The 23,448-nt window shown below is 40.7% G+C and overlaps 1 protein-coding gene across 10 annotated transcripts in view; it reads left to right on the top strand.

Moving 5' to 3' along the window:
• The first annotated feature begins 1,386 nt into the window (after positions 1–1,386).
• LOC139410765 (Golgi-specific brefeldin A-resistance guanine nucleotide exchange factor 1-like) overlaps positions 1,387–23,448 on the top strand; it is a 79,702-nt gene continuing 57,640 nt past the window's right edge. For 6 of the 10 annotated variants that reach the window (XM_071156325.1, XM_071156307.1, XM_071156280.1 and 3 more), the window contains exons 1-3: positions 1,397–1,677; positions 8,552–8,655; positions 9,093–9,159. In XM_071156325.1, coding sequence (XP_071012426.1) covers positions 8,560–8,655; positions 9,093–9,159 — 163 coding nt within the window. In that variant the 5' untranslated portion in view covers positions 1,397–1,677; positions 8,552–8,559. Of the gene's footprint in view, positions 1,678–8,538; positions 8,656–9,092; positions 9,160–23,448 lie in introns of all 10 variants that reach the window. The other 4 variants (XM_071156316.1, XM_071156289.1, XM_071156298.1 and 1 more) reach the window with 3 other exon arrangements.

Genomic DNA, 23,448 nt, shown 5'->3' with positions numbered 1-23,448 from the left:
CAACTGAGCTACAAAGGACCACTTCCCAGATATCTTGAGTAAATATTTGCAGTTTGGATGAAGTAAATGTAATCAAAAGAAATCCAGATGTTTCACATAGTGTGGAGAAGAAGTGTGGAAACAGAATGACGGGGACATTCAGTCAAAACATATCACACTATGGGTCAAATGAGGACACATCATAATACGCAGGCAGCGCAACATTCCATCATAAATGATCATTCAATAGCCTACTTCTTTTACATCGTTGTCCATGATTATGGAAGCATGATTCTGCTGTTTGGAGAATACATTATCACATTGTTTCAATGTGCAAACGGTTGAACAATTTTTGTTTTGTTGATGTATTATGATCATCTAAAAAGGTTCCAGGTGTTTATTTGTGCTAATCTGACAGATGTTCACTACAATTTGTACAAAATATAACCTATTAGTTGAGCATGACATTTTTGGTATGCTCAACTCTCTTGTTATTGCCTCAGTGGGGTTGCCCTGTCTATGACGTGCATTTATTTGCAGATGAAATGTTGCAATTGCAAACCCCACAGGTGATCAAACACTTAGCAAAAGAGCAAATAGAGGGCTTTGATTGTAAGGAGTTGCTGCTGCATGTTTTAAACAGAAAGTAATACTTTCAGGTTAGAAACAGGCCACTGACATCACTCAGCGAGATAAGGGTTTTGATTTAGTTATAGAAAACCCTACAATAACTTTACACTGCACATAGAAACATACATGCTTTCATTTTCCACAAAAATGAAGTTTATGCTGCACTGTAGCCTAACGTTACATTTACATTTTTATATTTTTACATCAAGTTGTCCCTCCTTACACGGTTAATAGGCCTATCTATTGATTCATTAATTATTATGGAATAACTTTAGTGCCAACATTTTCTAATGCTAAAGAATAGCCATAAATGCATAAGGAAACATTGGCTCCAGAAATAATTTTGTGTGATAATTTCATTATACTGGGCCACCAACAGAATCAATCAACCAAAACCTTCATACATGACAGCTTGTGTTGTTGTTTACACCAGATTACAAAGATGAAGATTACAAAGATGAAGTGCTGCAGTCTTTTGCATTTCCAAGGATGCTGATCATAATGCTTTCGTCATCACGAACACTCAATCAACCTTGCTTACGGTTAGTCCCGCCCATTTAGATTCCTTGATTTCATGTCGCTAGAGTAGTTGGATACATTAGCTTATGGATAAATCAACAGAAGTTAATGTAGCTAGTTATGATAAATGTAAAAAAACGTCCGTCTTCTAGTGATTCAAGGTATTTTTTTCCAATAGGAATTATATTTCGTCGGCCTAGAGAGCTGTCAAACATAACAGGCGATTGGCTTAGAGTTGTCAAACCATCCCAGTGCAGCATGTTCGGTTGTGAAGACCCAGGTTTTCCACGTCAGTGTGTTTACCAAGAACAGATTGACAGCCGGTTTATGTGTTACATTTGTCCATATTAGGAACAAATTACCGAATGAATCAATAGTTGTGGGTTTTAATATGACTCACGTACTGGTATGTCAAAATATTTGAATTGTCCTATATGTTGTAATTGATTTTTGGTCATCACTGTTGGCCAGTTAGCTTGCTAGCTAACTAAGTTAGCTATCATCAGTTGAAATTGTACAAGACTCCATCTTGGAACTGCAACAATACAGGTAGGCTATTTTCACAGTTCAGTTTGGCGCAATGTTAGTTTGCTAGTTGATTAGTCATAAATCCAGTAAAAGCTCATTTCACACAGTCATTGTTTCACCCCGACTGTGTGTCGTCAACAATGTAAATTACGGCAGAACTAGCTAGCCGACCTGTCCAATTTGACTGAGCCTAGCTACGTAACTTGATAGCTAACGTTAGCTAGCTAGTTGTCTCACCAAGTTAATGTTAGTTTAATCTTTGGCCGTGAAATATCTATCGTTGGGTAGCTACCTAATAGATAAAGCATATCGATAGCTGTATACAATAATTTCCCAAGCCACTTGTCTATGTAGCTGGTTAGTTATTTAGCTAGCTAGCTAGATTGTAACATTGGTGTCGAGCCAATTACCCTAGTTAGCTACTTCACTAGCTAGCTAAATTGTATCACCCATCACATGATTGGTGATCAAAACTAAATTCACTGCAGCATTAGGAATATTCTGTTGTAAATCAGCAACTCATGTTTAAAATGAAGATAATCCCAACATGTAAGCAAGCCTTTATTACTTCTCAGCCAGCTAACTAGCTGGGCTATCCTAATCATCGTATCTATGCCAGGCCTGTAAATTACAAGGCTAGGTGAGTAGCTAGTTTGCTAGTGATGCTACTGTTAGGTTATCAATCCGTCCACAGTAGCATAGATGTCAAAATGACAGGTAGCCAGTCGCGTGGATGTTACTGATAAACGAGTCTAAAACACGGGGAGTTTCAAGTAGCTAACTAATTTCAGTTGAGAAGAAGACTCTCTAGCCACTTCCCTACCAATAAGAAGAAGAAGGTGTTTTATCTCTGAACACTCAAGAGGGTTTCTCCACGGACTGTTAGATAAGGGGAGCCTTGGGGCGTTAAGAAATCAGACAGGCCAAGGCAAACTTTTTTATTAACATAATTGGTGAAGCAAAGGGAAATTCTAAACTGATCTGGGAGAATCTAAAAAAGTTAACAGGGAAAGACCATAGTAACACTGCAAAAATACTGTTATTCATCATGATTTCTAATCTAAAACAGGATGCAGTCGAAATAGCAATAGCCTTCAATTCCTACTTTATTGACTGTCAGGATACTGACACAGAACCCCTCCACTGGTTTCTTGGGCTCAGTGCTAGTAAATTATGCTCAACCTGTCTTCATCATAAGGGAGGTTTCTGAGTCAAAGGTGAACAAGGTGATTAGCTCACTAAAGAACTCTAAAGCCAAAGATGTGTTTGGGCTGGACTCTACCTTTCTTAAAAACTACAAAGAGTCACTCATTGGCCTCATTACTAAGGTCACCAACACATCTATTGGTCTTGGGTGTTTCCACGTGTATGGAAGTCGGCCATAATAACAACCATCTTTAAATCAGGCGACCCTGCTGACGTGAGTAACTACAGGCCCATTAGTACTACTACCTGTGGTGTCAAAGGTTGTTGAACAGTGTGTAGCAGAACAACTGATTGCCCACCTCAACAACAGCCCCTTCACATTACACTCCATGCAGTTTGGCTTCAGAGCGAAACACTCCACAGATACGGCCAACTGCTTTCTTCTGGAAAATGTGAAGTCCAAGATGGACAAAGGGGGTGTTGTTGGGGCTGTGTTTCTGGACCTAAGGAAGGCTTTTGATACTGTATGAGACACTCCTCACAAAATTGTCCAAGTTCAACTTTTCCCCTGATTGATGAAATCATACCTTGAAGGCAGAACTCAGTGTGTCAGAGTGAGCAATGAGCTGTCGCCCACTCTTAGCTATGTTGTGGGCGTGCCCCAAAGGTCAATACTGGGGCCCCTCCTGTTCAGCCTGTACATTAATAATCTGCCTTCTGTCTGTACTGGGTCTGAAGTTCAAATGTATGCAGATGATACAGTGATATATGTGCATGCAAAGAGCAAACAACAAGCTGCACAAGAACTCACTACTGTAATGGTCCAGGTTACAAAGTGGCTCAGTGACTCGTGTTTGCATCTCAATGTGAAAAAAACTGCATGTTCTTCACAAAGAGGGCAACAGCTGCTACTGAGCCAGATGTCTGTGTGTCAGGGGAGAAGCTCCAGGTGGTATCTGATTTTAACTACCGTGGCATCATACCTGATTCCAACCTCTCTTTTAAAAAGCATGTGAAAAAGGTAATTAAAATAACCAAATTCAACCTAGCTAATTTCCGATTTATACGAAATTGTTTGACTACAGAGGTAGCAAAACTGTACTTCAAATCTATGATACTCCCCCACTTAACATACTGCTTGACTAGTTGGGCCCAAGCTTGCTGTACAACAGGCTCTCAAAGTGCTTGATAGGAAGCCCAATAGCCATCATCACTGTTACGTCTTCAGAAAGCATGAGCTCATGATCTGGAAAATTCTTGTGCAATACACCGACGCATGTCTTGTATTCAAGATCCTAAATGGCCTGGCTCCCCCTCCACTCAGTATTTTTGTTAAACAGAAAACCCAAATATATGGCAGCAGATCCACAAGGTCTGCCATGAGAGGTGACTGTATAGTTCCCTTAAGGAAAAGCACCTTTAGTAAATCTGTTTTCTATGTGAGAGCTTCCCATGTCTGGAATACACTGTCATCAGACACACATAACTGCACCACATATCACACTTTTACAAAATGCTTGAAGACATGGCTAAAGGTCAATCAGATTTGTGAACATGGTCCCTAGCTGTGTGTTGCCGCTTTCCTTGTTATCTGTTGACTGTAGCTTGTGAGGTGTGGAAACACTTTGTTGCTTTTATGAATTTTGTCTTGCTGCTTTTTGTTCTGTCTGTATGCTACGTCTTGCTTGTCCTATGTTGCTATTGTCTATATTGTAATTGCTTTTAATAACCTGCCCAGGGACTGCGGTTGAAAATTAGCCGGCTGGCTAAAACCGGCACTTTTACTGAAACGTTGACTAATGTGCACTGTCCCTGTAATAATAATAATAATAAAATAAACTCAAACTCAAACAACACTCAGTGGAGACTAGAGATCCTGACTGCCAATATGTCCAGCCCTAGACATACCATGTAGTTATCCTGACCCTCACACCTCACCATTGTCATACACACACTAATGGTTGCTAATTCAGTCAGTGTGGTGTATTAGCAATGATTATATGTATCAAAATTAGAGGTCGGCCGATTATGATTTTTCAACGCCGATACCGATTATTGGATGACCAAAAAAAGCCGATACCGATTAATCGGCCGATTTAATAAATAAATAAATAATAATAAAAAATAAAAAAAATATATATTTTATTTGTAATAATGACAATTACAACAATACTAAATTAACACTTATTTTAACTTAATATAAAACATCAATAAAATCAATTTAGCCTCAAATAAATAATGAAACATGTTCAATTTGGTTTAAATAATGCAAAAACAAAGTGTTGGAGAAGAAAGAAATGTGCCATGTAAAAAGGCTAACGTTTCAGTTCCTTGCTCAGAACATGAGAACATATGAAAGTTGGTGGTTTCTTTTAACATGAGACTTCAATATTCCATAAGAGGTTTTAGGTTGTAGTTAATATAGTATTTATAGCACTATTTCTCTCTTTACCATTTGTATTTCATATACCTTTGACTATTTGATGTTCTTATAGGCACTATAGTATTGCCAGTGTAACAGTATAGCTTCCGTCCCCCCCTCGCCCCTACCTGGGCTCGAACCAAGAACACATCGACAACAGCCACACTCGAAGCATCGTTACCCATCGCTCCACAAAAGCCGCGGCTCTTGCAGCGCAAGGGGAATAACTACTCCAAATCTAAAAGCGAGTGACGTTTGAAACCGTATTAGCGCACCCAGATAACTAGCTAGCCATTTCACATTGGTTACACCAGGCTGATAGGCTTGAAGTCATAAACAATATATGGAACCGTTCGGTATTTTATCTAACGGGTGGCATCCCTAAGTCTAAATATTCTTGTTACATTGCACAACCTTCAATGTATGTCATAATTACGTAAAATTCTGGCAAATTAATTTGCAAATTTGCCAGGCAGCCCAAACTGTTGCATATACCCTGACTCTGCTTGCAATGAACACAAGAGAAATGACACAATTTCACCTGGTTAATATTGCCTGCTAAACTGGATTAGTAGTTAAAACTAGTGATTTATGATTGATTGTTTTTTATAAGAAGTTTAATGCTAGCTAGCAATTTACCTTGGCTTCTACTGCATTCGTGTAACAGGCAGGCTACTTGTGGAGTACAATGGTTAGAGCACTGGACTAGTTAACTGTGCGGTTGCAAGATTGGATCCCCCGAGCTGACAATGTGAAAATCTGTCATTCTGCCCCTGAACAAGGCAGTTAACCCATCGTTCCTAGGCCGTCATTGAAAATAAGAATGTGTTCTTAACTGACTTGCCTAGTTAAATAAAGGTATAAAAACAAATCGGCAAAATCGGCGCCCAAAAATACAGATTTCCGATTGTTATGAAAACTTGAAATTGAAATTGTCCCCCCGTTTGGTGATGCTTCGTTTCCCCGCAGAAGAGATTCCTGGCAGGCCCGAGGGTCCCATGAGCTAATGAGAGAAATTAACTGTCAATAGCCGCTTTCTCCTTTGCTGTATTTTACTAGGCATGGTTAGCTAGCTATCTGTTGGGGAACCAACTTTGTTTTGGTAGCTAGTTAGCTTACATTGCTTTCCAGCTAACATTACCCCCTACAACATATACAAATAAACATTAGCTAGCTTGTTTTTAGTCAAAACAGCAATATGCAATTTCTTACTCATATAACTAAAATCCATGTAACATGATCCTTTTAACTACAAAGTTTAACTAGCTAGTAACATTAGTTATTGGCTGTAGTAATTTAACTTAGTGATCTAGCTAGATTGCTTTGTTGACAAATAATAAGACTGCTTCTTACCTTTTATTGCGGAATCGCATTCGGAAGGTTGTGGCCTTTGGGTGTAGAGTATTGCAGACTCCGAGTACCGTTTATAAAGTTATCCGTAACCATTTCCAAGGCTTGGTGCGACAAGTGAAAATTCCAGGAGTTGTTCATGGTTTAAAATGACCGCCAGTATAAAACACCCCCAAGGAAGTGGTATGGCAGAGCTTTTAAATTGCGTTCATTTGATTGGTCATGTTCAACCGTCACGTCCTCACTTCTGGTTTTGTTTGTTTGATTGAAATGGTTTCCTTTCAATTGCTACGCCTCTCCCTTTTATTCCTGTGCATTTGTTTGGCTGAGTTTGTGCCGGTGTTTCATGAAACTACACTTTCTGTCCCATCAAAATGGACTTCTCGTACAAGTGCGTTGCTCACAATGACTTTATATTGTCACTCCAGCAGAGACGGAAAAGGAAGCGAGACATCTCACTGGCTAATATTTCTTGGTTCATATACAAGTAGACCAGACCCAGCTGCTATTGCATTGGTGTCTATGGGAGAGCCACCCCTTAAGTTTACCGAAATTATGAAGCCCTGTGCATGTTGCCGGTATAAAGTGTAGTTTGCCAGGACTACAGAGACAGTAAATGTGGTAGTACCAGTTTCAAGCAGGGCTGCTTTTTAGGAATTAGGCTACTTGGAGATGAAACTATGCGAAATCAAGGGTCATAGCATTGGGAAGTTGAGCGCAAAGCTACTGTTCATTTCTTAAATTCTAGTGGAAAAAACATTTGATAATTCATCATTGTTTATTTGATAAAACAAAAGTATGAAACACTATCTGTTTGTTATATGAAACTTTACATTGTACTGTGAAACTGCTTGAGGTCTTAATCCCATTTGTCAACCAGCCTTTTTAACTTGGCCTTTAATCAATCAATGTATTTATAAAGCCCTTTTTTTTCCTTCAGCCTGAACAGCCAAAAAGCACATGTAATCGGATGTTTCAAGCCACATGCAAATCTGATTCCTGGCCATGCGATTTGTCTGAATGGTCAAATCTAATGTATTTGCCATCAAGTGGTTTTAAACTATTATTTGGCATATCGTGTTGCTTAGGAGCTACTCTGACAGCTACTACATGTCCTTGTCAAACTAACTAGCTTGTTAATTGTTTACAAGCAAATTAGTGAATGTGTTAGAACTCTAAACAGCTATACATACCTAGCTAGCCAAAATGGACTCATTTTGAAAGTCGGGTCATTTTATCCTTTGAGGCTTTATTAAACATTTTCTTAAACCTATAATTTTGAACATTGAAAGCATCTGGGAAATGTCTATGGCAGGTATTGTTCTCAGCTTAGCTTGCTATAGAACTTCTGAGTGATAGGAAGCACGAGCAACACCACCAATCAGCCTACACCACTGCTCGCACACCAGTCGTTACTATGACAACTAGCGTAGCCATGTCAGCAAATGACTGCTGTCTGAACACACACATCCGATGTGGTCACTTGTAACTTGCTGTTTTGGACAGTCAGTATTCCAAAACCAATTTGAAAAATAACTGATCTGAGCGTTAAGGCCTGCAGTGTGAACAAGGCTTAAGTCTATCATTCAAAGCTTGCATTTCAGCACTCCCACCCCCCTGTACCAATAACATCTCCCTGCAAAGACAGGGTATTATTTTTCTACAGTACCTTTCTCTGGCCGGCTTAAAGGTTAATCCAACCATTTTGAGGTACATGGGGAAACTGCTACTCAAATATTAACATGCGTCAATCTGATAATGTTCTGCTTGCCCAATTTTTTTTATCTTGAGGTGGTGTCCAGAGATACCATCTGCTTTATGCTGATTTAGCTGTAGGGTCAAATAGTTCAGTGTAGACAGTTGCATTGACCGACTGGTCTTTGACTACCGAGCTATTTTACATTTATTCATTTTATTGCTTTAGAGTAAGAAGTAGGCCTACTGCAAATTGATATAATTTATAGTTTGTCTTCTCAGATATCAAGATGGTCGACAAGAATATATACATTGTCCAAGGGGAGATTATTACTGTTGTAAGTGCCATCAAGAGGAATTCAAGGTGGAATACCCACACTCCTTTGGTAAGTTAATTTGTCTTGGTGAAGAAAAATGGAGTAACACTGCTATTTACCAATCTAGGCTTAGTTTGACATAAGACAACAGTTTAGTTTTAATTTGTAGAATTACCTGCTCCAGGAAGTAATGTGACAGACTTGGTACAAAAGGAAGAACGATTAATAAGTTAAGAGATAGATGGGGGGGGGAAATTGTGTTTTCATAATGCTGTCATGGATGTGTTTGTGTAGTGTTCAGGCCTAATCTTCATAAAAAAACTATACCGTAGCTCTATATATATGAACATACTCTGAGTAGAAGACAGCCATTGTATTACAATTGTAGGCAGTGTTTTCATTTGAATCAAATCGGCAGCATTTGAATAGTTTCACTTTTGAGGTTCAAAGTCCTCTCATTAATTTTAGTTGATGCCAATATTGTTTATTGTTTTACCTTTGTACAGGATGAAGAACAAGATCCATTGCTTAACAGCTTCAGCCACCTGAAGGAGACACTCAACAATATAAAAGGTAATTACGTCATAATGACAAGCACAACACATCACATAAGTGTTGTTGTATTTTGGGAAAATTGTCATGCCATAGACTTCTGTAGTGAAGTCTCCTTTACTAATTCCTGACTAGCCCTCTTCTCTGTATAGTTGACCCATGAGGTCACCATTTCCTCCCTAACAGCATATTATACAGAGATACAGAGGATATGATAACACGTGAAAGTTTATAACAATTATTCAATATACGAGAATGATGATAATTGTCTTTGCCCATGGAAGCGGACAAGCTTAAAACAAAAGCCAAATTTTCATTTTCAATTTTCCCTTCGCCAATACGTTACATGGATAAACCTCAGCCAGTCGGGACCTTGGGGCTAAACACATTCAGATTGTTATCACAAAGTACCTTCTCCAGCCTGAAGAGTAAACGCATATTTAATCAGGTGTGCAGCAGATTTCCACAGAGAAATAGGCTGGCCTTTCACGTTTGTCAATATTATCTCTCCCAATGTCTTACTGGGGGGACTACTCAGCTTAATAATTTTAAGAAGTCCCATTGAAACGATATCACTGTTTGCTAATCTTTTATCCAAATTCCTCATTATGAACGAGACGGCGAAGGTAAATGTTAAGCTAAGTTGTGCAAGTGTTCTCCTCTGCACAAAGACGGGAAGATGTGTGCAACTATGAGGCGATGCACAACGCTTCAAGACACTTATCTTGGAGCTCTTATAACAACATGCAATTCAGTAAAAAAAATATATATACTATATTTGATTTCCCTGCATGTCTTAATATTCTTGTCAAGAATTCCTTGATCGGTTTTGGTTGTGACAATACTTTGTTCTTGATATGTACTACTTCTATCAACTATATTTCCTCTGCAGGGCAATATTCTCCTTGTACTCAGACATAAGAATGTTCTATTCTTTATACTTACTTAGTCCTCTTATTCCGGGTTGGATATAATTCCGCAACAATATTCCACTGCAGTCTCTTGGGCCACCGTTTGTGCATCTCTTCCAGTTCAGCCACCCCTGTCCATCACCACATATTTGGCCTGCCTCGCTTGTGCTTTCCCGTAGGTGTCAATTCGACGTGGACATTTTCTTGAGGCATCCTCAGCAGTGCACTTATCTGTGCCATCGTATCCTGCCCATCTTGATCTATACTATACTGGTGGAATAAACCTTTTATAGGCCTACTGAGTTTGCAAAACTATCCTGCATGTTGGCAACACGTTCCATGATGTCACTTTGCATTCTTTGCAGAATGGTTGCCAACATGATGCATATGACAGTTTTAAATTTCGTATAATTTGCTGAGCAAAAGAGGTTTAGTTGTTTCACATACCCTAGGTTGGTTAGTCTACTTAGTCTCCTACAGTGCCTTCAGAAAGTATTCATACCCCTTGACTTATGCCACATGTTATTGTTACAGCCTGATTACAAAATTGGTTAAATTGTTTTTCTCACCCATCTACACACAATATCCCATAATGGCAAAGTGAAAACATGTTTACGTTTTTTGTGTGCAAATTTGTTGCAAATAAAATATCTAATTTCCGTAAGTATTTACACCCCTGAGTCAATACATGTTAGAATCACCTTTGGCAGTGATTACAGCTGTGAGTCTTTCTGGGTAAGTATCTAAGAGCTTTGCACACCTGAATTGTACAATATTTGCACATTATTCTTTTGTTGTTGATCATTGCTAGCCATTTTCAAGGCTTGACATAGATTTTCAAGCTGATTTGTCAAAACTGTGACTAGGCCACTCGGGAGCATTTCAATTTTGTCTTGGTAAGCATCTTCAGTGTATATTTGGTCTTGTGTTTTAGGTTATTTTCCTGTTGAAAGGTGGAGGATTTTGCCTGTGCTTGGCTTAATTCTATTTCCTTAAAAAACGTCCTTGCCGATGACAAGCATACCCATAACTAGAGGTCGACCGATTAATCGGAATGGCTGATTTAATTAGGGCCGATTTCAAGTTTTCATAACAATTGGAAATCTGTATTTTTGGTTGCCTATTTTAAAAAAGTAAAAAAAAAAAAAAATGTTTTATTTAACTAGGCAAGTCTGTTAAGAACAGGAATGGTGGGTTAACTGCCTCGTTCAGGGGCAGAGCGACAGATTTTCACCTTGTCAGCTCGGGGGATCCAATCTTGCAACCTTACAGTTAACTAGTCCAACGCAATAACAACCTGCCTCTCTCTCGTTGCACTCAACAAGGAGACTGACTGCCTGTTACACGAATGCAGTAAGCCAAGGTAAGTTGCTAGCTAGCATTAAACTTATCTTATAAAAAACAATCAATCATAATCACTGATTATAATCAGGTGTGCAAACCTACTAGCGTTTCCTGCGTTGCATATAATCTGACTGAGCATACAAGTATCTGACTGAGCGGTGGTAGGCAGAAGCAGGCGTGTAAACATTCATTCAAACAGAACTTTCGTGCATTTTGCCAGCAGCTCTTCATTGTGCGTCAAGCATTGCGCTGTTTATGACTTCAAGCCTATCAACTCCTGAGATGAGGCTGGTGCAACCGAAGTGAAATGGCTAGCTAGTTAGCGCGCTAATAGCGTTTCAAACGTCACTCGCTCTGAGCCTTCTAGTAGTTGTTCCCCTTGCTCTGCATGGGTAACGCTGCTTCGATGGTGGCTGTTGTCGTTGTGTTGCTGGTTCGAGCCCAGGGAGGAGCGAGGAGAGGGACGGAAGCTATACTGTTACACTGGCAATACTAAAGTGCCTATAAGAACATCAAATAGTCAAAGGTATATGAAATACAAATGGCATAGAGGGAAATAGTCCTATAATTCCTATAATAATTACAAACTAAAACTTCTCACCTGGGAATATTGAAGACTCATGTTAAAAGGAACCACCAACTTTCATATGTTCTCATGTTCTGAGCAAGGAACTGAAACGTTAGCTTTCTTACATAGCACATATTGCACTTTTACTTTCTTCTCCAACACTTAGTTTTTGCATGATTTAAACCAAATTGAACATGTTTCATTATTTACTTGAGGCTAAATTGATTTTATTGATGTATTATATTAAGTTAAAATAAGTGTTCATTCAGTATTGTTGTAATTGTCATTATTACATATATTTTTTTTAAATGTCCGACTTAATCGTTATCGGCTTTTTTAGTCTTCCGATAATCCCTATCGGCGTTGAAAAATCATAATCGGTCGACCTCTACCCATAACACGATGCAGCCACCACCATACTTGAAAATATGAAGAGTGGTACACAGTTTGTGTTGTTGGATTTGCCCCAAACACAAATCTTTGTATTTTGGACACAAAGTTGTTTTCTTTGACACATTTTATGCAGTGTTACTTTAGTGCCTTATTACAAACAGGATGCATGTTTTGGAGTATTTTTTTTATTCTGCACAGGCTTCCTTCTTTTCACTCTGTCAATTAGGTTAGTATTGTGGAGTAACTATAATGTTGTTGATCCATCCTCACTTTGCTCTTATCACAGCCACAACTCTGCAACTGTTTTAAAGTCACCATTGGCCTCATGGTGAAATCCCTGAGCGATTTCCTTCCTCTCCGGTACAGAGTTAGGAAGGACTCCGGGCGCCTGTATCTTTGTTGTGACTGGGTGTATTGATACACCATCCAAAGTGTAATAACTTCACCATGCTCAAACTGACATTCAATGTCGGCTTATTTTTTAAACCTGTAGGTGCCCTTTGCGAGGCATTAGAAAACCTCCTTGGTCTTTGTGGTTGAATCTGTGTTTGAAATTCACTGTTTGACTGAGATACCTTACAATTATCTGTATGTGTGGGGTACATAGATGAGGTAGTAATTCAAAAATCATGTTAAACACTATTGCACAAAGTGAGTCCATGTACCTTATGTGACTTGTTAAGCACATTTTTACTGCTGAACTTCTATAGGCTTGCCATAAAAAAATTATACGGAGGGCATAGGTTAAATGCAGAAGACACAATTCAGTTGAAGTTATTTAGGCTTGCCATGACAAAGGGGTTGTATATTTATTGACTCAAGAAGACATTTCAGCTTTCCATTTTTTATTAACTTAAAAAAATAATGTAAAAACATAATTCCACTTTGACATTATGGGATATTGTGTGTAGGTCAGTGACACAATCTAAATGTAATACATGTGAAATGTAGCCTGTAACACAACAAAATGTGGAACAAGTCAAGGGCTGTGAATGATTTCTGAAGACGGTGTGTGGTTTCAGAGCAGAATTACTGAATGCTAACTTGTTTTCTGGTCAGAATCTTTACATTTCACTTATTTTGCCTACTACGTTACTGTAGTGTAAATTCACATCAAATTCAAGTGTTGATCTCCTGATTTATCAAAAAAGCAAGCAAGTTTTTAACCCTTATTTTACAAGGTAAGTTGAGTAGGAACATATTATAATTTTCATATTTGTTCTACAAATGTTGGGAGAAGGATGCAAAATGTTATATGAAGTCATCTTTTCGATGTGCCATTCTAGATGGCCTACAAGAGATTGTATCTTCACAGGTGTGTTTGTATTGCCCTTCTCATAGATATTCATGGCTATGTGTTCAAGCAATCAGCTTAGACTGTGAGTGGTGTATGTATGGCTTGGCTCATATTTCTCATCTTGGGGCTATAGTTTGTAAATGCTAGACATAAAGATTTTGGCTGTCCTGAGTTCACTTGTTTCCACCAGGGATTTTGTTTTCCCTACTCTACTGATCAGTCGGGCAGTAGAGTATGGGATGGCAAGTTGCTTTCAAGTTATTCAAACGTTTATGGTAACTAGTCTATGGCATCTCTATTAAACGGGTATCTAGTGCCATATAGGGTTCACATGCAACAACCCCATTAGAACCCCTGACCCCCATTCTGTCTCTCTATCAACATCTGTAATGATTGATCATTTGGAGTGGCTGTGTTGTGTGGATTTAATGGAGTGGTGCTAGCTGATGGTCTCCGGTGAGCCAACTCTGCGGTCAAGCCTTTGTGTCGTCATGCCTTTGCAATGGGAGTCCTGGCAGCTCCACAGCCCCAGCCGCAGCAGCAGCAGTAGCAGCTAGTGGAGAGACAGAACACATGGAGCCTGCGGCCACGGTCTCAGCCCCCTCCAGGCATAGTGCTTCCTCAAGGGAATGCCACTGCCTCGAGATGGACAGGCACGGCTGCGACAGAGGCCTGGGAGGAATCCGCCACGCTTTTTCACCCCCCCCCCCCCCAAAGAACACCAAAGGCCTTGTTAGTGTTCCACAGCTAGCATTGGCAAGTGTTGTTATATTATGTTTAGCTACTTTGATTCGACAGAGGTAGATGCTGTAGTCTCTTGGTTGCCAGTTAGATTAGTTTACAGAACAAGTTCAGCCCAAGTTGCCACTCTTTAAAAAAATGTGGGGAAACTTCTGACAATGCTGGAAAATTATTGTAATGGTTGAATATTTTTTTGTTATCCCATGTTGTGACTTCCGTTTGAGCAGACTGACTTAATTGTACAGTATTTGTTTTTCCATCTTGTTTTGTGGTTCTAATGTGTTTTGACATGACATTTCCAATGGACAAACAGTAGGGCGGGTTAAGAGATGTTATTACCTCCTTAACCCCCAATCTTGTGCATATTTGGCTCTCTTACACGGTATGCACCTGTCCTGGTGCGAGATGAAAGCCTGGAAAAAGCACATCAAATAACCAGGCCAAAGCCCAACTCTGTGTTTGACTGACTGATCAATGTGTTTTTGTTTCTGTGTGAATTCTTCTGGGTGGGCTGTGTAGTGGTGCTCTGAGGCTGCAGTGGTCCAGCTGTCTGCTTAATGAAAGCCCAGTAATTCCATTCACACTGTGTATCTTAGCTCCTCTAACAACAAAAGCAACCAGCGAAGGAAATGTGGATTAGTCCCGAAAGGTTTCTCAGCCACTTTCTCCCCGTTAAAGGTTCTGTTCTCCTTCCTCTGTTCTGCCAGCGTGATTGGCAGGGCCATGTGCCATGGCACAGTGCAGCTGGAAGTATATCATCTGCAATTTTAGTTGGGTAAATATAGCAGGGAGTCTTGTCAAGCAGAGAGATAAATTGTTCTGGGAAAGGAAGTGTTGTCTCTCTTTCTGGAAGAAAAAAAGTTTCCTACAACTTCTGGAAGGAGGGTTTCTCTTTATTTCAAACAAAGAGAACACAGTTATGGAGCCTGGGCCAGTGGTGAAGCATTTGCCATGCCTCCACCCCACCTTCTCACACCACCCCTCTCTTCCCTAGGGGAAGTAGGCCCAATATCTCCTCTTTGGATGGGATGTTTTGGATTGCTCCAAATGCTTAATCTTCCATCACTAAGCTCATTCAACCCATATAATTTAGTGCTTTCCACAGATTTAGGATCTTCATCTGCGTCTTTAGACTTGAACTGCTTGTTTGCAAACAATGAAAGGGTAGACTTTCCCCCTTTGTCTCATAGGATATGTCTTCAAAAAATGAATGAAACACAGCATGACTTGTTGACTCTACAGTTTCAAGGAGGGGAATTATTTGTACTTGAGTATCTCAATAAGGACTCTTTATTTAGCCAAACTCTCCCTGCTTACTATTCAAAATGTCATTCATTTTATGTGTGTAATTAAAAATGAAACAAAATCCAGCAGTTTCAGTCAAATGTTAGTACCGCAACCAAATACAATTTTGTGTTGTCATTGACTGTTTTGGGTATGACATTTTATGTCTCCAGCGGTCATTGTAGATCATATTTACATGTTAAATTGGAATGTTCTATATTCACTCCAAGCCTGGTTTGGGCTCTTGTCTGCCTTAATGCCTATGAGATGTAGCTATGGTTTGCCAGTGCTGTCCACTAATCATTGAACTTCTGGGTAAGTAAGTGGACCAGTGATGACAAGGATAACCATGATGACTTGTGTTGGGTAATCCCGGCACTACACTGGAATTACAAACAAGCAACTAATAGTGACAAATTGTCACTGTGACAAATTTGGTAATGCCTATTAAGATGAGCTGTCCATATTTTCTAATTGAAGCCACAGGCAGTGGATGTTTTACAACATTTCAAAAGGCAAAAGCATTGTTTTGATGTGTAGATTGAATCGGATCTCTCCCGTGACATTGGCAGGCAAGTGTTCTATAAAGGATCCGTGTTTAACATCAAACAGACAAATCTGTCTCAATCCCCTGTTGAATAATTCTGTGGATTTATATTGGTTGTATAGTGGTCGACTATACCTCTGAGAGGTAGGAAAAAAGAGAGCAGGGTGAACACATTCATTCACACGTATCCCTTATTTTCTAGATTTTGTTATGCACAAGTCATTCCCAGCCTCAGCTTTCTAAATCTTTAAATCTTCTTTTTTTTTTCATCTCCCTTTTCCTTTACAGCGAAGGTCAGATTTTTGACAAGTCTTCAGAGAGAGCAGTCGGTCTAAATCTCCTCATTTTTATTCATACAAATACAGGTTTAGAGATTTCAACACCCACAAGATCCAAAGCCAGACCGGCCTTTGACTGACAACTCTTTCCCTTTTTTCCAAACACTAACGAAATTCACAGGCACACCTCTAATGGACTGGAATCACCAGAAAGGCACCAGTGGTTGATAGTGGAAGCGTAGAGTGAATGCCGTAGCGATGATTTGATCACTCGCAGACTGACCTTTTCGGTAATTACCTCGCTGTCCCATGAGCAAAGGACAATGCAGAGACAATTTTGCTAGGAGTGGCAAAATTAGGCAAGAGAGCACATTTTAATCGTTATTTTAGTCTCAAACACATTATGTTCATGATTTCATCCCTTTTAATGGTAGTTGAAGTGTATACTGATATTTATTTAAAAAAAATGTTTTTAGTGTCTTAGGCTACTATCCAGGTCCGCAGGTTAGTTGTTTTGTAAGGCTATTTTATTCCTATAGTTCATTATTGAAGGATTAACAGTCATGTATGTGTTTTACTTTATCCATGAAATGCATACGATCCCACACATGTACCTCAATCAGTGTTTCCTTTCGTTTTTTGTTGTTGCAGCAGTGTCAACGGGTTGCACGTGGGGAGTTAGGCTCACCTTAAATAGGTCCGGAATTGGCGGCAGAGAGAAATGAGCTGTTTTTCAGCTAATTTCTTTTTTATTTTATGCATTTTTCTATGGAGCTGAGAGAATGTTGCAGTGTGAAAGTACATTTCCTGAAGTTCTACACATTTTGACAATTCTGTGTTCTTATGCTCAAACATTATAACAAATCAGGGCCGTGGGCATGTAGCCGGCGTGACCGGTCAGTAATCCAGCCATGCCAAAAATTCTCCTAAATTCATGGTTCTTAGAATTGTTCCATTCTCCCTGAATGTCTAGATTTAATTTTGGTGCTTTTTTTTTTTTACCCCAGCCTGGCGCTAAATGAATTTTCGTATTCATTTAGCACCGCTATTAAATTCATACAGGGAAACACTCATTGTACAGTCTCGTCCATCAATAAGTAGGAACAAGCACACACTCGTAGTTCAAGGTCAAGTGTGTTCGTGTGTGCCTTCTTGGCCACACAGCTGTGCTCAGGCAGCCGTGGCCAGGCCTCTGAGGGCCGTAGCATGTGCACGTGGGAACCGACTGTGCCCTTTAGGTCCTCAGCGCTCCTCCGCCACCTGATATCCGCACATATATCATACTCAATTGAACCGCCAGAATGCAGTTAGCAAATGCCAAGTAAGAAGAAGAGCCATAATTCATATCGCTCAGTCACTTATGCAAATATGTTTACATATGAAAGCATTTTGCCCAGTGGAATTGCCTGTGTGAACTTCATTACATTTCCCCAGTACGCTGTGGGCTTACCACTGAGATTGTGATGAGGGAGGGTTTTATTCTCAGTCCCAGCTTTGAAGTTATTTTTATTGCTCAGTCAAAGACAATAATTACTAAGGATAGTGTTGTCAGAGCCATTTAATAGCCTGGTCATTTTCCTGACGTTTTGATATTTGACCTATTTATAACACCCAATCCACTAGTCTTCAGTGTAGGCATTTTGAATACCGGTTGTGTGCTATTGAAATTAATTCTGTAAAGTGGCCTATATTTGCTTACCCCATCCCTTGAAAGCATGTGGATTCTCATTAACCCCTGTGCTATACCGGGGACTTAAAGGTAAGGGGAACATTTTACTCTTTGACTGTGAATGTCAGAAGGAAACATTTGTGTGGGCCCAGTGCTGAAGTACAGCAAGTGTTTGACCCTGTGAGGAATTTACAACTGCTGTCCCCTGAGGAGCGAGGCTTCCTTTCCATTGCGCCAAAAACTTGAGACCCTGGTTTCCATTACAGAGAGATGGTGTCCTGTCCGCTACTTCTCCCAACCTTTCATCTGTCCCCGTCCATGGGAAAGGTGGGACGCTTAGCACCCTCGTAGGGTTAATGCCCCAGTCCCGGTGGGATGGGCATAGGGTTCAACTTTTTTAGGAACAGTACTCAAGCTTTCATTATTGGGTGCTTGGGGAAGTTTATCGGGTTCACTATTAACCCAAAGGAATGGCAAAATGTTGGACAACTTTCACAATATGTCATAGGAAGTTGAAACCTTGAGGCTTCAATACAGTACAAAAGTAATATGGGCCATTTTCTGTTTAGACCCTGTAAGCAAGCTGACTATGACCAGCAGAGCAGTGTTCGCCGGGATGTGGTCCATTGTGGGTGCGTTAGGCCTTTTGGTCCATCGTCGTTAAAGCGCCCATCAAATGGCCATGATTAATCGGGGTCCTCTCCATAGACAGGCTGCCACCTAGTGCTGGTTAGTAGCTGTAAATCTGGCCAGTTAACAGTGCTCTAACCGGGGACTGACAAGCAGGGCTTAGGCAACTGTTGTCCTGTTTCAGAGCCTCAACAATGTGCTGAGTGGATGGAGAGTCCCACCAAAGGGCCATTAATCATATTGGCCTGGGGGGGTGCGCATCGGCTGGGGTGTATGGGTGAGGGTGGCGTGAAGGATCCGGATGTGCTGACAGGAACAGAGGACAAGACGGGAGCAAAACAACAGACCCAAAAAAGAGGGGGACAGGAGTACTCTGTTTGGCCTTCTGCCAGCAAGGTTAAGCAAGAGAGGAGTAGAGCCAGAGATCTGTATATAATGACGAGATGCTTGTCTCCGTCCTAAAAATGGATGTCGTTGTCCCCAAGGCGGGAAGGCCGGTGACAAGCTTGAGTCCAAAATAATCCCATAGAAACGCTTTGGACTTATTTTTGTCAGATTTTGGTGAGAGTGGAACCTCTCACTTCACCTCTTCCTCTCTAGTAGAGCATTGCTTCCTGAAAGTTTGCATCAGAACACTTGTCATTGACTTGTCATGTCAAGTTCTCTGTGCTTCAAAATAACTCACTAAGGAAGTGAATAACAAATATGTTCTTGTCATCGAATAGCCGACATCGATCAATTTACCGTAGAACCTGTTTGGTGCGAGTAAATAAATCTTATGTAGCTCATTGATGGGCAAAGGCAATAAATGTACTTTGATGCACAGCTTTTGTTTTGAAAGGTGCAGTCTATAATAAGGAAACATGGCTGGCTAGTTACTTTTTTCCACCGGCATTAATGGTGACCTGAGACAAACATTGCTCTGGCTAGAAATAGATTTTCACCAAGATAAATTATTTTAACCCTCTAAGCTGTTTCTACCCACTTCAGGTATTATGTCCTAAGAGGGACAAATAAGATGACATAATGGCAGTAGATATTCAGGTAAAGATAACATTAAGTGTCACGGGGTCTAGCCTACAGTTAATGTCTAAGCAAACCTATAGGGTCCTCTTAATTCCTCTAGGTTTAACCTATAGGGTCATCTTAATTCCTCTAGGTTTAACCTATAGGGTCATCTTAATTCCTCTAGGTTTAACCTATAGGGTCATCTTAATTCCTCTAGGTTTAACCTATAGGGTCCTCTTAATTCCTCTAGGTTTAGCTGTGTTCCACGGAGTCTGGAGTCGATCAGTTTAATTCAGGTCTAGGCCCACCTAATGTGTGTTTGTCAGCCGTGAACCAATGCCGAGGATTTAGTGTTTTCCAGTCTGCTACCTGGATTGGGTTTTAATGTTCTGTTAAGCATATTCTTATGAGGTGGTAATTGGCTCGGTGTGGGCGAGATCTCCAACAGGACCTCCCCTGTCTTTGTTCAGCCTGGAGGTAATAGGTTTTAAGTTCAATGTTGCTTTAATGACTCCACACTGGGAGCTGAGAACATTATTAAAGCAGGGGGTATTAAGGTGGGGTTTGGGACATTTCAACACCTCTGCCTCCTGCACCCGTCCACACTGGAGGTCTGCTCTAAAAACAACCCGGGAGCGCATGTGGTGACACTTTGATGGGGCGGACAGCATTTTGCAGATTGACAATATGACCCGGTATTGACAATTTTTGGAGGTGCCAAGTGTTCGCTTTCAATGTGTAAGTGAGCGTGTCGCTATGTATAGTCCGACACAAGGCTGAAACCGTTTTAGACGAGGCTCAGAATTGTGTTTGTGTGGCGGTGGTTTCTGCCCCGTGTATTGTTGGCACCTCACAGACAGCATTTTTACCTTTTTAATTAGTCATTCTATAGCAGGGCACTTTTCAGCGTGATGTTATTTGCATTTCTGTTGGGTGGCTGGAATGACCCCAGGCTCATCACAATCCCAATAAATCTCAGGGGTGCCTGGCAAAACGGGATCTGTGCTCTAGTCTCGTTCACATACAGTGTGTTGAGACTTTCTCATGTATAGATTAAAATGATAGGTCTATATAGTACGTCACCTCAATCTTCTAGATTAATATTTACCCCTTGCAAATGCTGTGGATTATGTGGGCTAGATGTTTAGCTAAATCCATTTAGTTTACAGTTTCTACATTTAGCTTACAGCTTCTGGCTGGTCTTGTCAGGGTGTTCTGTTGTGTTGACCGTACATAAATCATAGTCCCTATTAGTGTTTTCCTCTTCATTCTGAGTGAGTTGGTCTGCTGTATGGCATGCCTGGTTGTAAAAGCCTGTTTTGTTAGTCATAGCATGGACAAATATAGGGGCTCAACCCTGAACACCTTTGACAGACAATGTGAAATATTGCATTCAATTGGTTAACGGTGGACACAAGGTTGTTTACTGGAAGGGTACATTGGAAAGTCAGAAATAAAGCAGTGGACCACTGACTGTCAGTGGCCAGGATAATCTCCTCAGTAGGACAGCAAAGCTGGAGAAATCAAACTGCACACTCGACTAGCTGTGGAAGCGGCCCTGCTATTGGGTGTTGGGGGGGTTGGTGGAATGGGATTTTATTGTTGTCGAAAATAAGGGCCGATATTAGTATTGCGAGGAGGCAGTGTCTTGCTTGTGTGGCGCTCACATCTTAAGCCTTGGGCGTCCCAGTGCGAATCCTAGACTGCCTTGATGGACTGTGTTAATAAACCTCCCTGCAGACCTACACCCCCCTCACACACACATTCGCGCGCACACACATTGTCTCTCCACACACAGCTGCTTGTTATTTCATGCCCCATAATGGCCCTGTGACCACGGACATTCTAATACACATATCCAATTAGATAAGCATTGCTGTGTGCTTCAGCTTCCAACTGTGATTCTCACACATGCATGCACACACATTGATACATAGAATTCACATTTTTAGTTTTTTGTCAGTCTTGCTAAGTAAGACTGTAAATCAAGGTCACCCTCATTCCCAATCCCTGAATTATATTGTACTAATTTATAAGTACCATTTTTAAAGAAGGTTTTATTCTAGGAACATTTTAACTTCCTGTACTGACGCTTTTGGAAAATCTAATGTAGTTCCCAGAAGAGACTGCATGTTGATGTTGAGTCTTCAACATTATGGCAACTTGTGTGTGTGATGGGGGAGGCTAAGATCATTGCCTTGTTCATTGAACATGCCAAGCCGATACTCGATTACACTTCAATGGATTCACCTGTCAAAACTCTTGAGTACAGCCATTGGGTTGTCAACCCCCCCCTCCTGTTTCGGCATGGAACAGAGGCACTGGCAAAAGGCAATAGCTTCCAAGTGGACGCCCCAAATAAAAAAGGAAAAAAGACAGACTATTTTTGGGCCGCAGCTGGGTTTTGAAGGGAGTGTGTGCTGTCAAGGTGACATGGGTCAACTTTCTTGTCGCGGAACGACTGGGGGGGAATGGCTGAGAGGAGGGGTGGAACAGGCTTGGGGAGGGGCGATTTTAAACAACTGCCAGTGTTTCCGGGTTCATAAATATTGAATTGAAAAAAAGGTGACACATGCGGCGAGCGTTTTAAACCTGTTGACGCGTCCTTCTAAAATAGAATGGGATCAGCACTGCCGATTACACATTTTGACAAAAGCCGTCCTGCTGACAGGGGAGGGAGCCGGTCGGGCCTGGCGGCCCACGCAGCCGACGAGGAGACATGCTAACAACCTGCGACAACAAGGAGGTGTTGATTGGTCTGAAAGCGAAATAGAACTGCTGATATACTGCCAGTCTACCCCTCCCTCTGGCTCCCTTTGTTATGGCCATGGCGCTCCTCTGGCTGACGGATGTGACTGTGACATGGACACAAGGGACAAGGTGGTCCTGGGTAATTCATGTATTGAATAAAGTCTCACCTTGCCGGCAGACACCCCCCTTTGCCCCACCCCTCATCTCTCTCGTAAATGTCTTTTGATTTTTTTTAGCTATTTCGGTCACTTCATTTTAGGTCATTTATTTATTTACGTATACACGCGCACACACTGAGGTTTCACAGACATTTTAAAGTTAGAGGTGGTGAATTTTTCTTTAGAAACTGGACCTCCCGATTGAATGTAAAATATCGTGGCTATATTGTTTTAGATTCTTTTGTCACTGTACAATGTGTCTTAGCCTCTTAAACACTCCAAGGTGTTGTTGTAGTTCAGTGGTCACTAACTGGTCGATCACGATCGATTGGTTGATCTCCACGTCATTCCTAGTCAATCACCAAACATTTCTCTAAAAAAAACAAAAAAACATTTTATACTGTTGGCAGTAGGCGCTCTTGATTCAGCAGCCCTCGCACTGCAAAGTGTTCCCATTTTGAACCATTTAATGTGTCTGAAGGTAGAACTCAGGATACCCAGCAGTCCCAGAAACCAAATCAAGTGCACTTATAGGCCTACCGCTGGCCAATCAGATAGCTCAGAGCTCCATGTCTGCTCAGTTTCCTCGAGCCGTAGACTGTAAAAATAAGTATTGAACGCACAGAAAAGTTGATACTGTAAGATTTTAAAACCGTGACTAGAGGCTCAACGAATACAGCCATGAGCTGCTGTTTTTGAGAAAGTTCATGTTTAAGTTGTTATTCAGCCCT

Source organism: Oncorhynchus clarkii, chromosome 1, assembly GCF_045791955.1.
Source record: "Oncorhynchus clarkii lewisi isolate Uvic-CL-2024 chromosome 1, UVic_Ocla_1.0, whole genome shotgun sequence".
Taxonomy (NCBI): domain Eukaryota; kingdom Metazoa; phylum Chordata; class Actinopteri; order Salmoniformes; family Salmonidae; genus Oncorhynchus; species Oncorhynchus clarkii.
The sequence above is the reverse complement of the archived record's forward strand: the minus strand, read 5'-3'. Positions and strand labels throughout refer to the sequence as shown.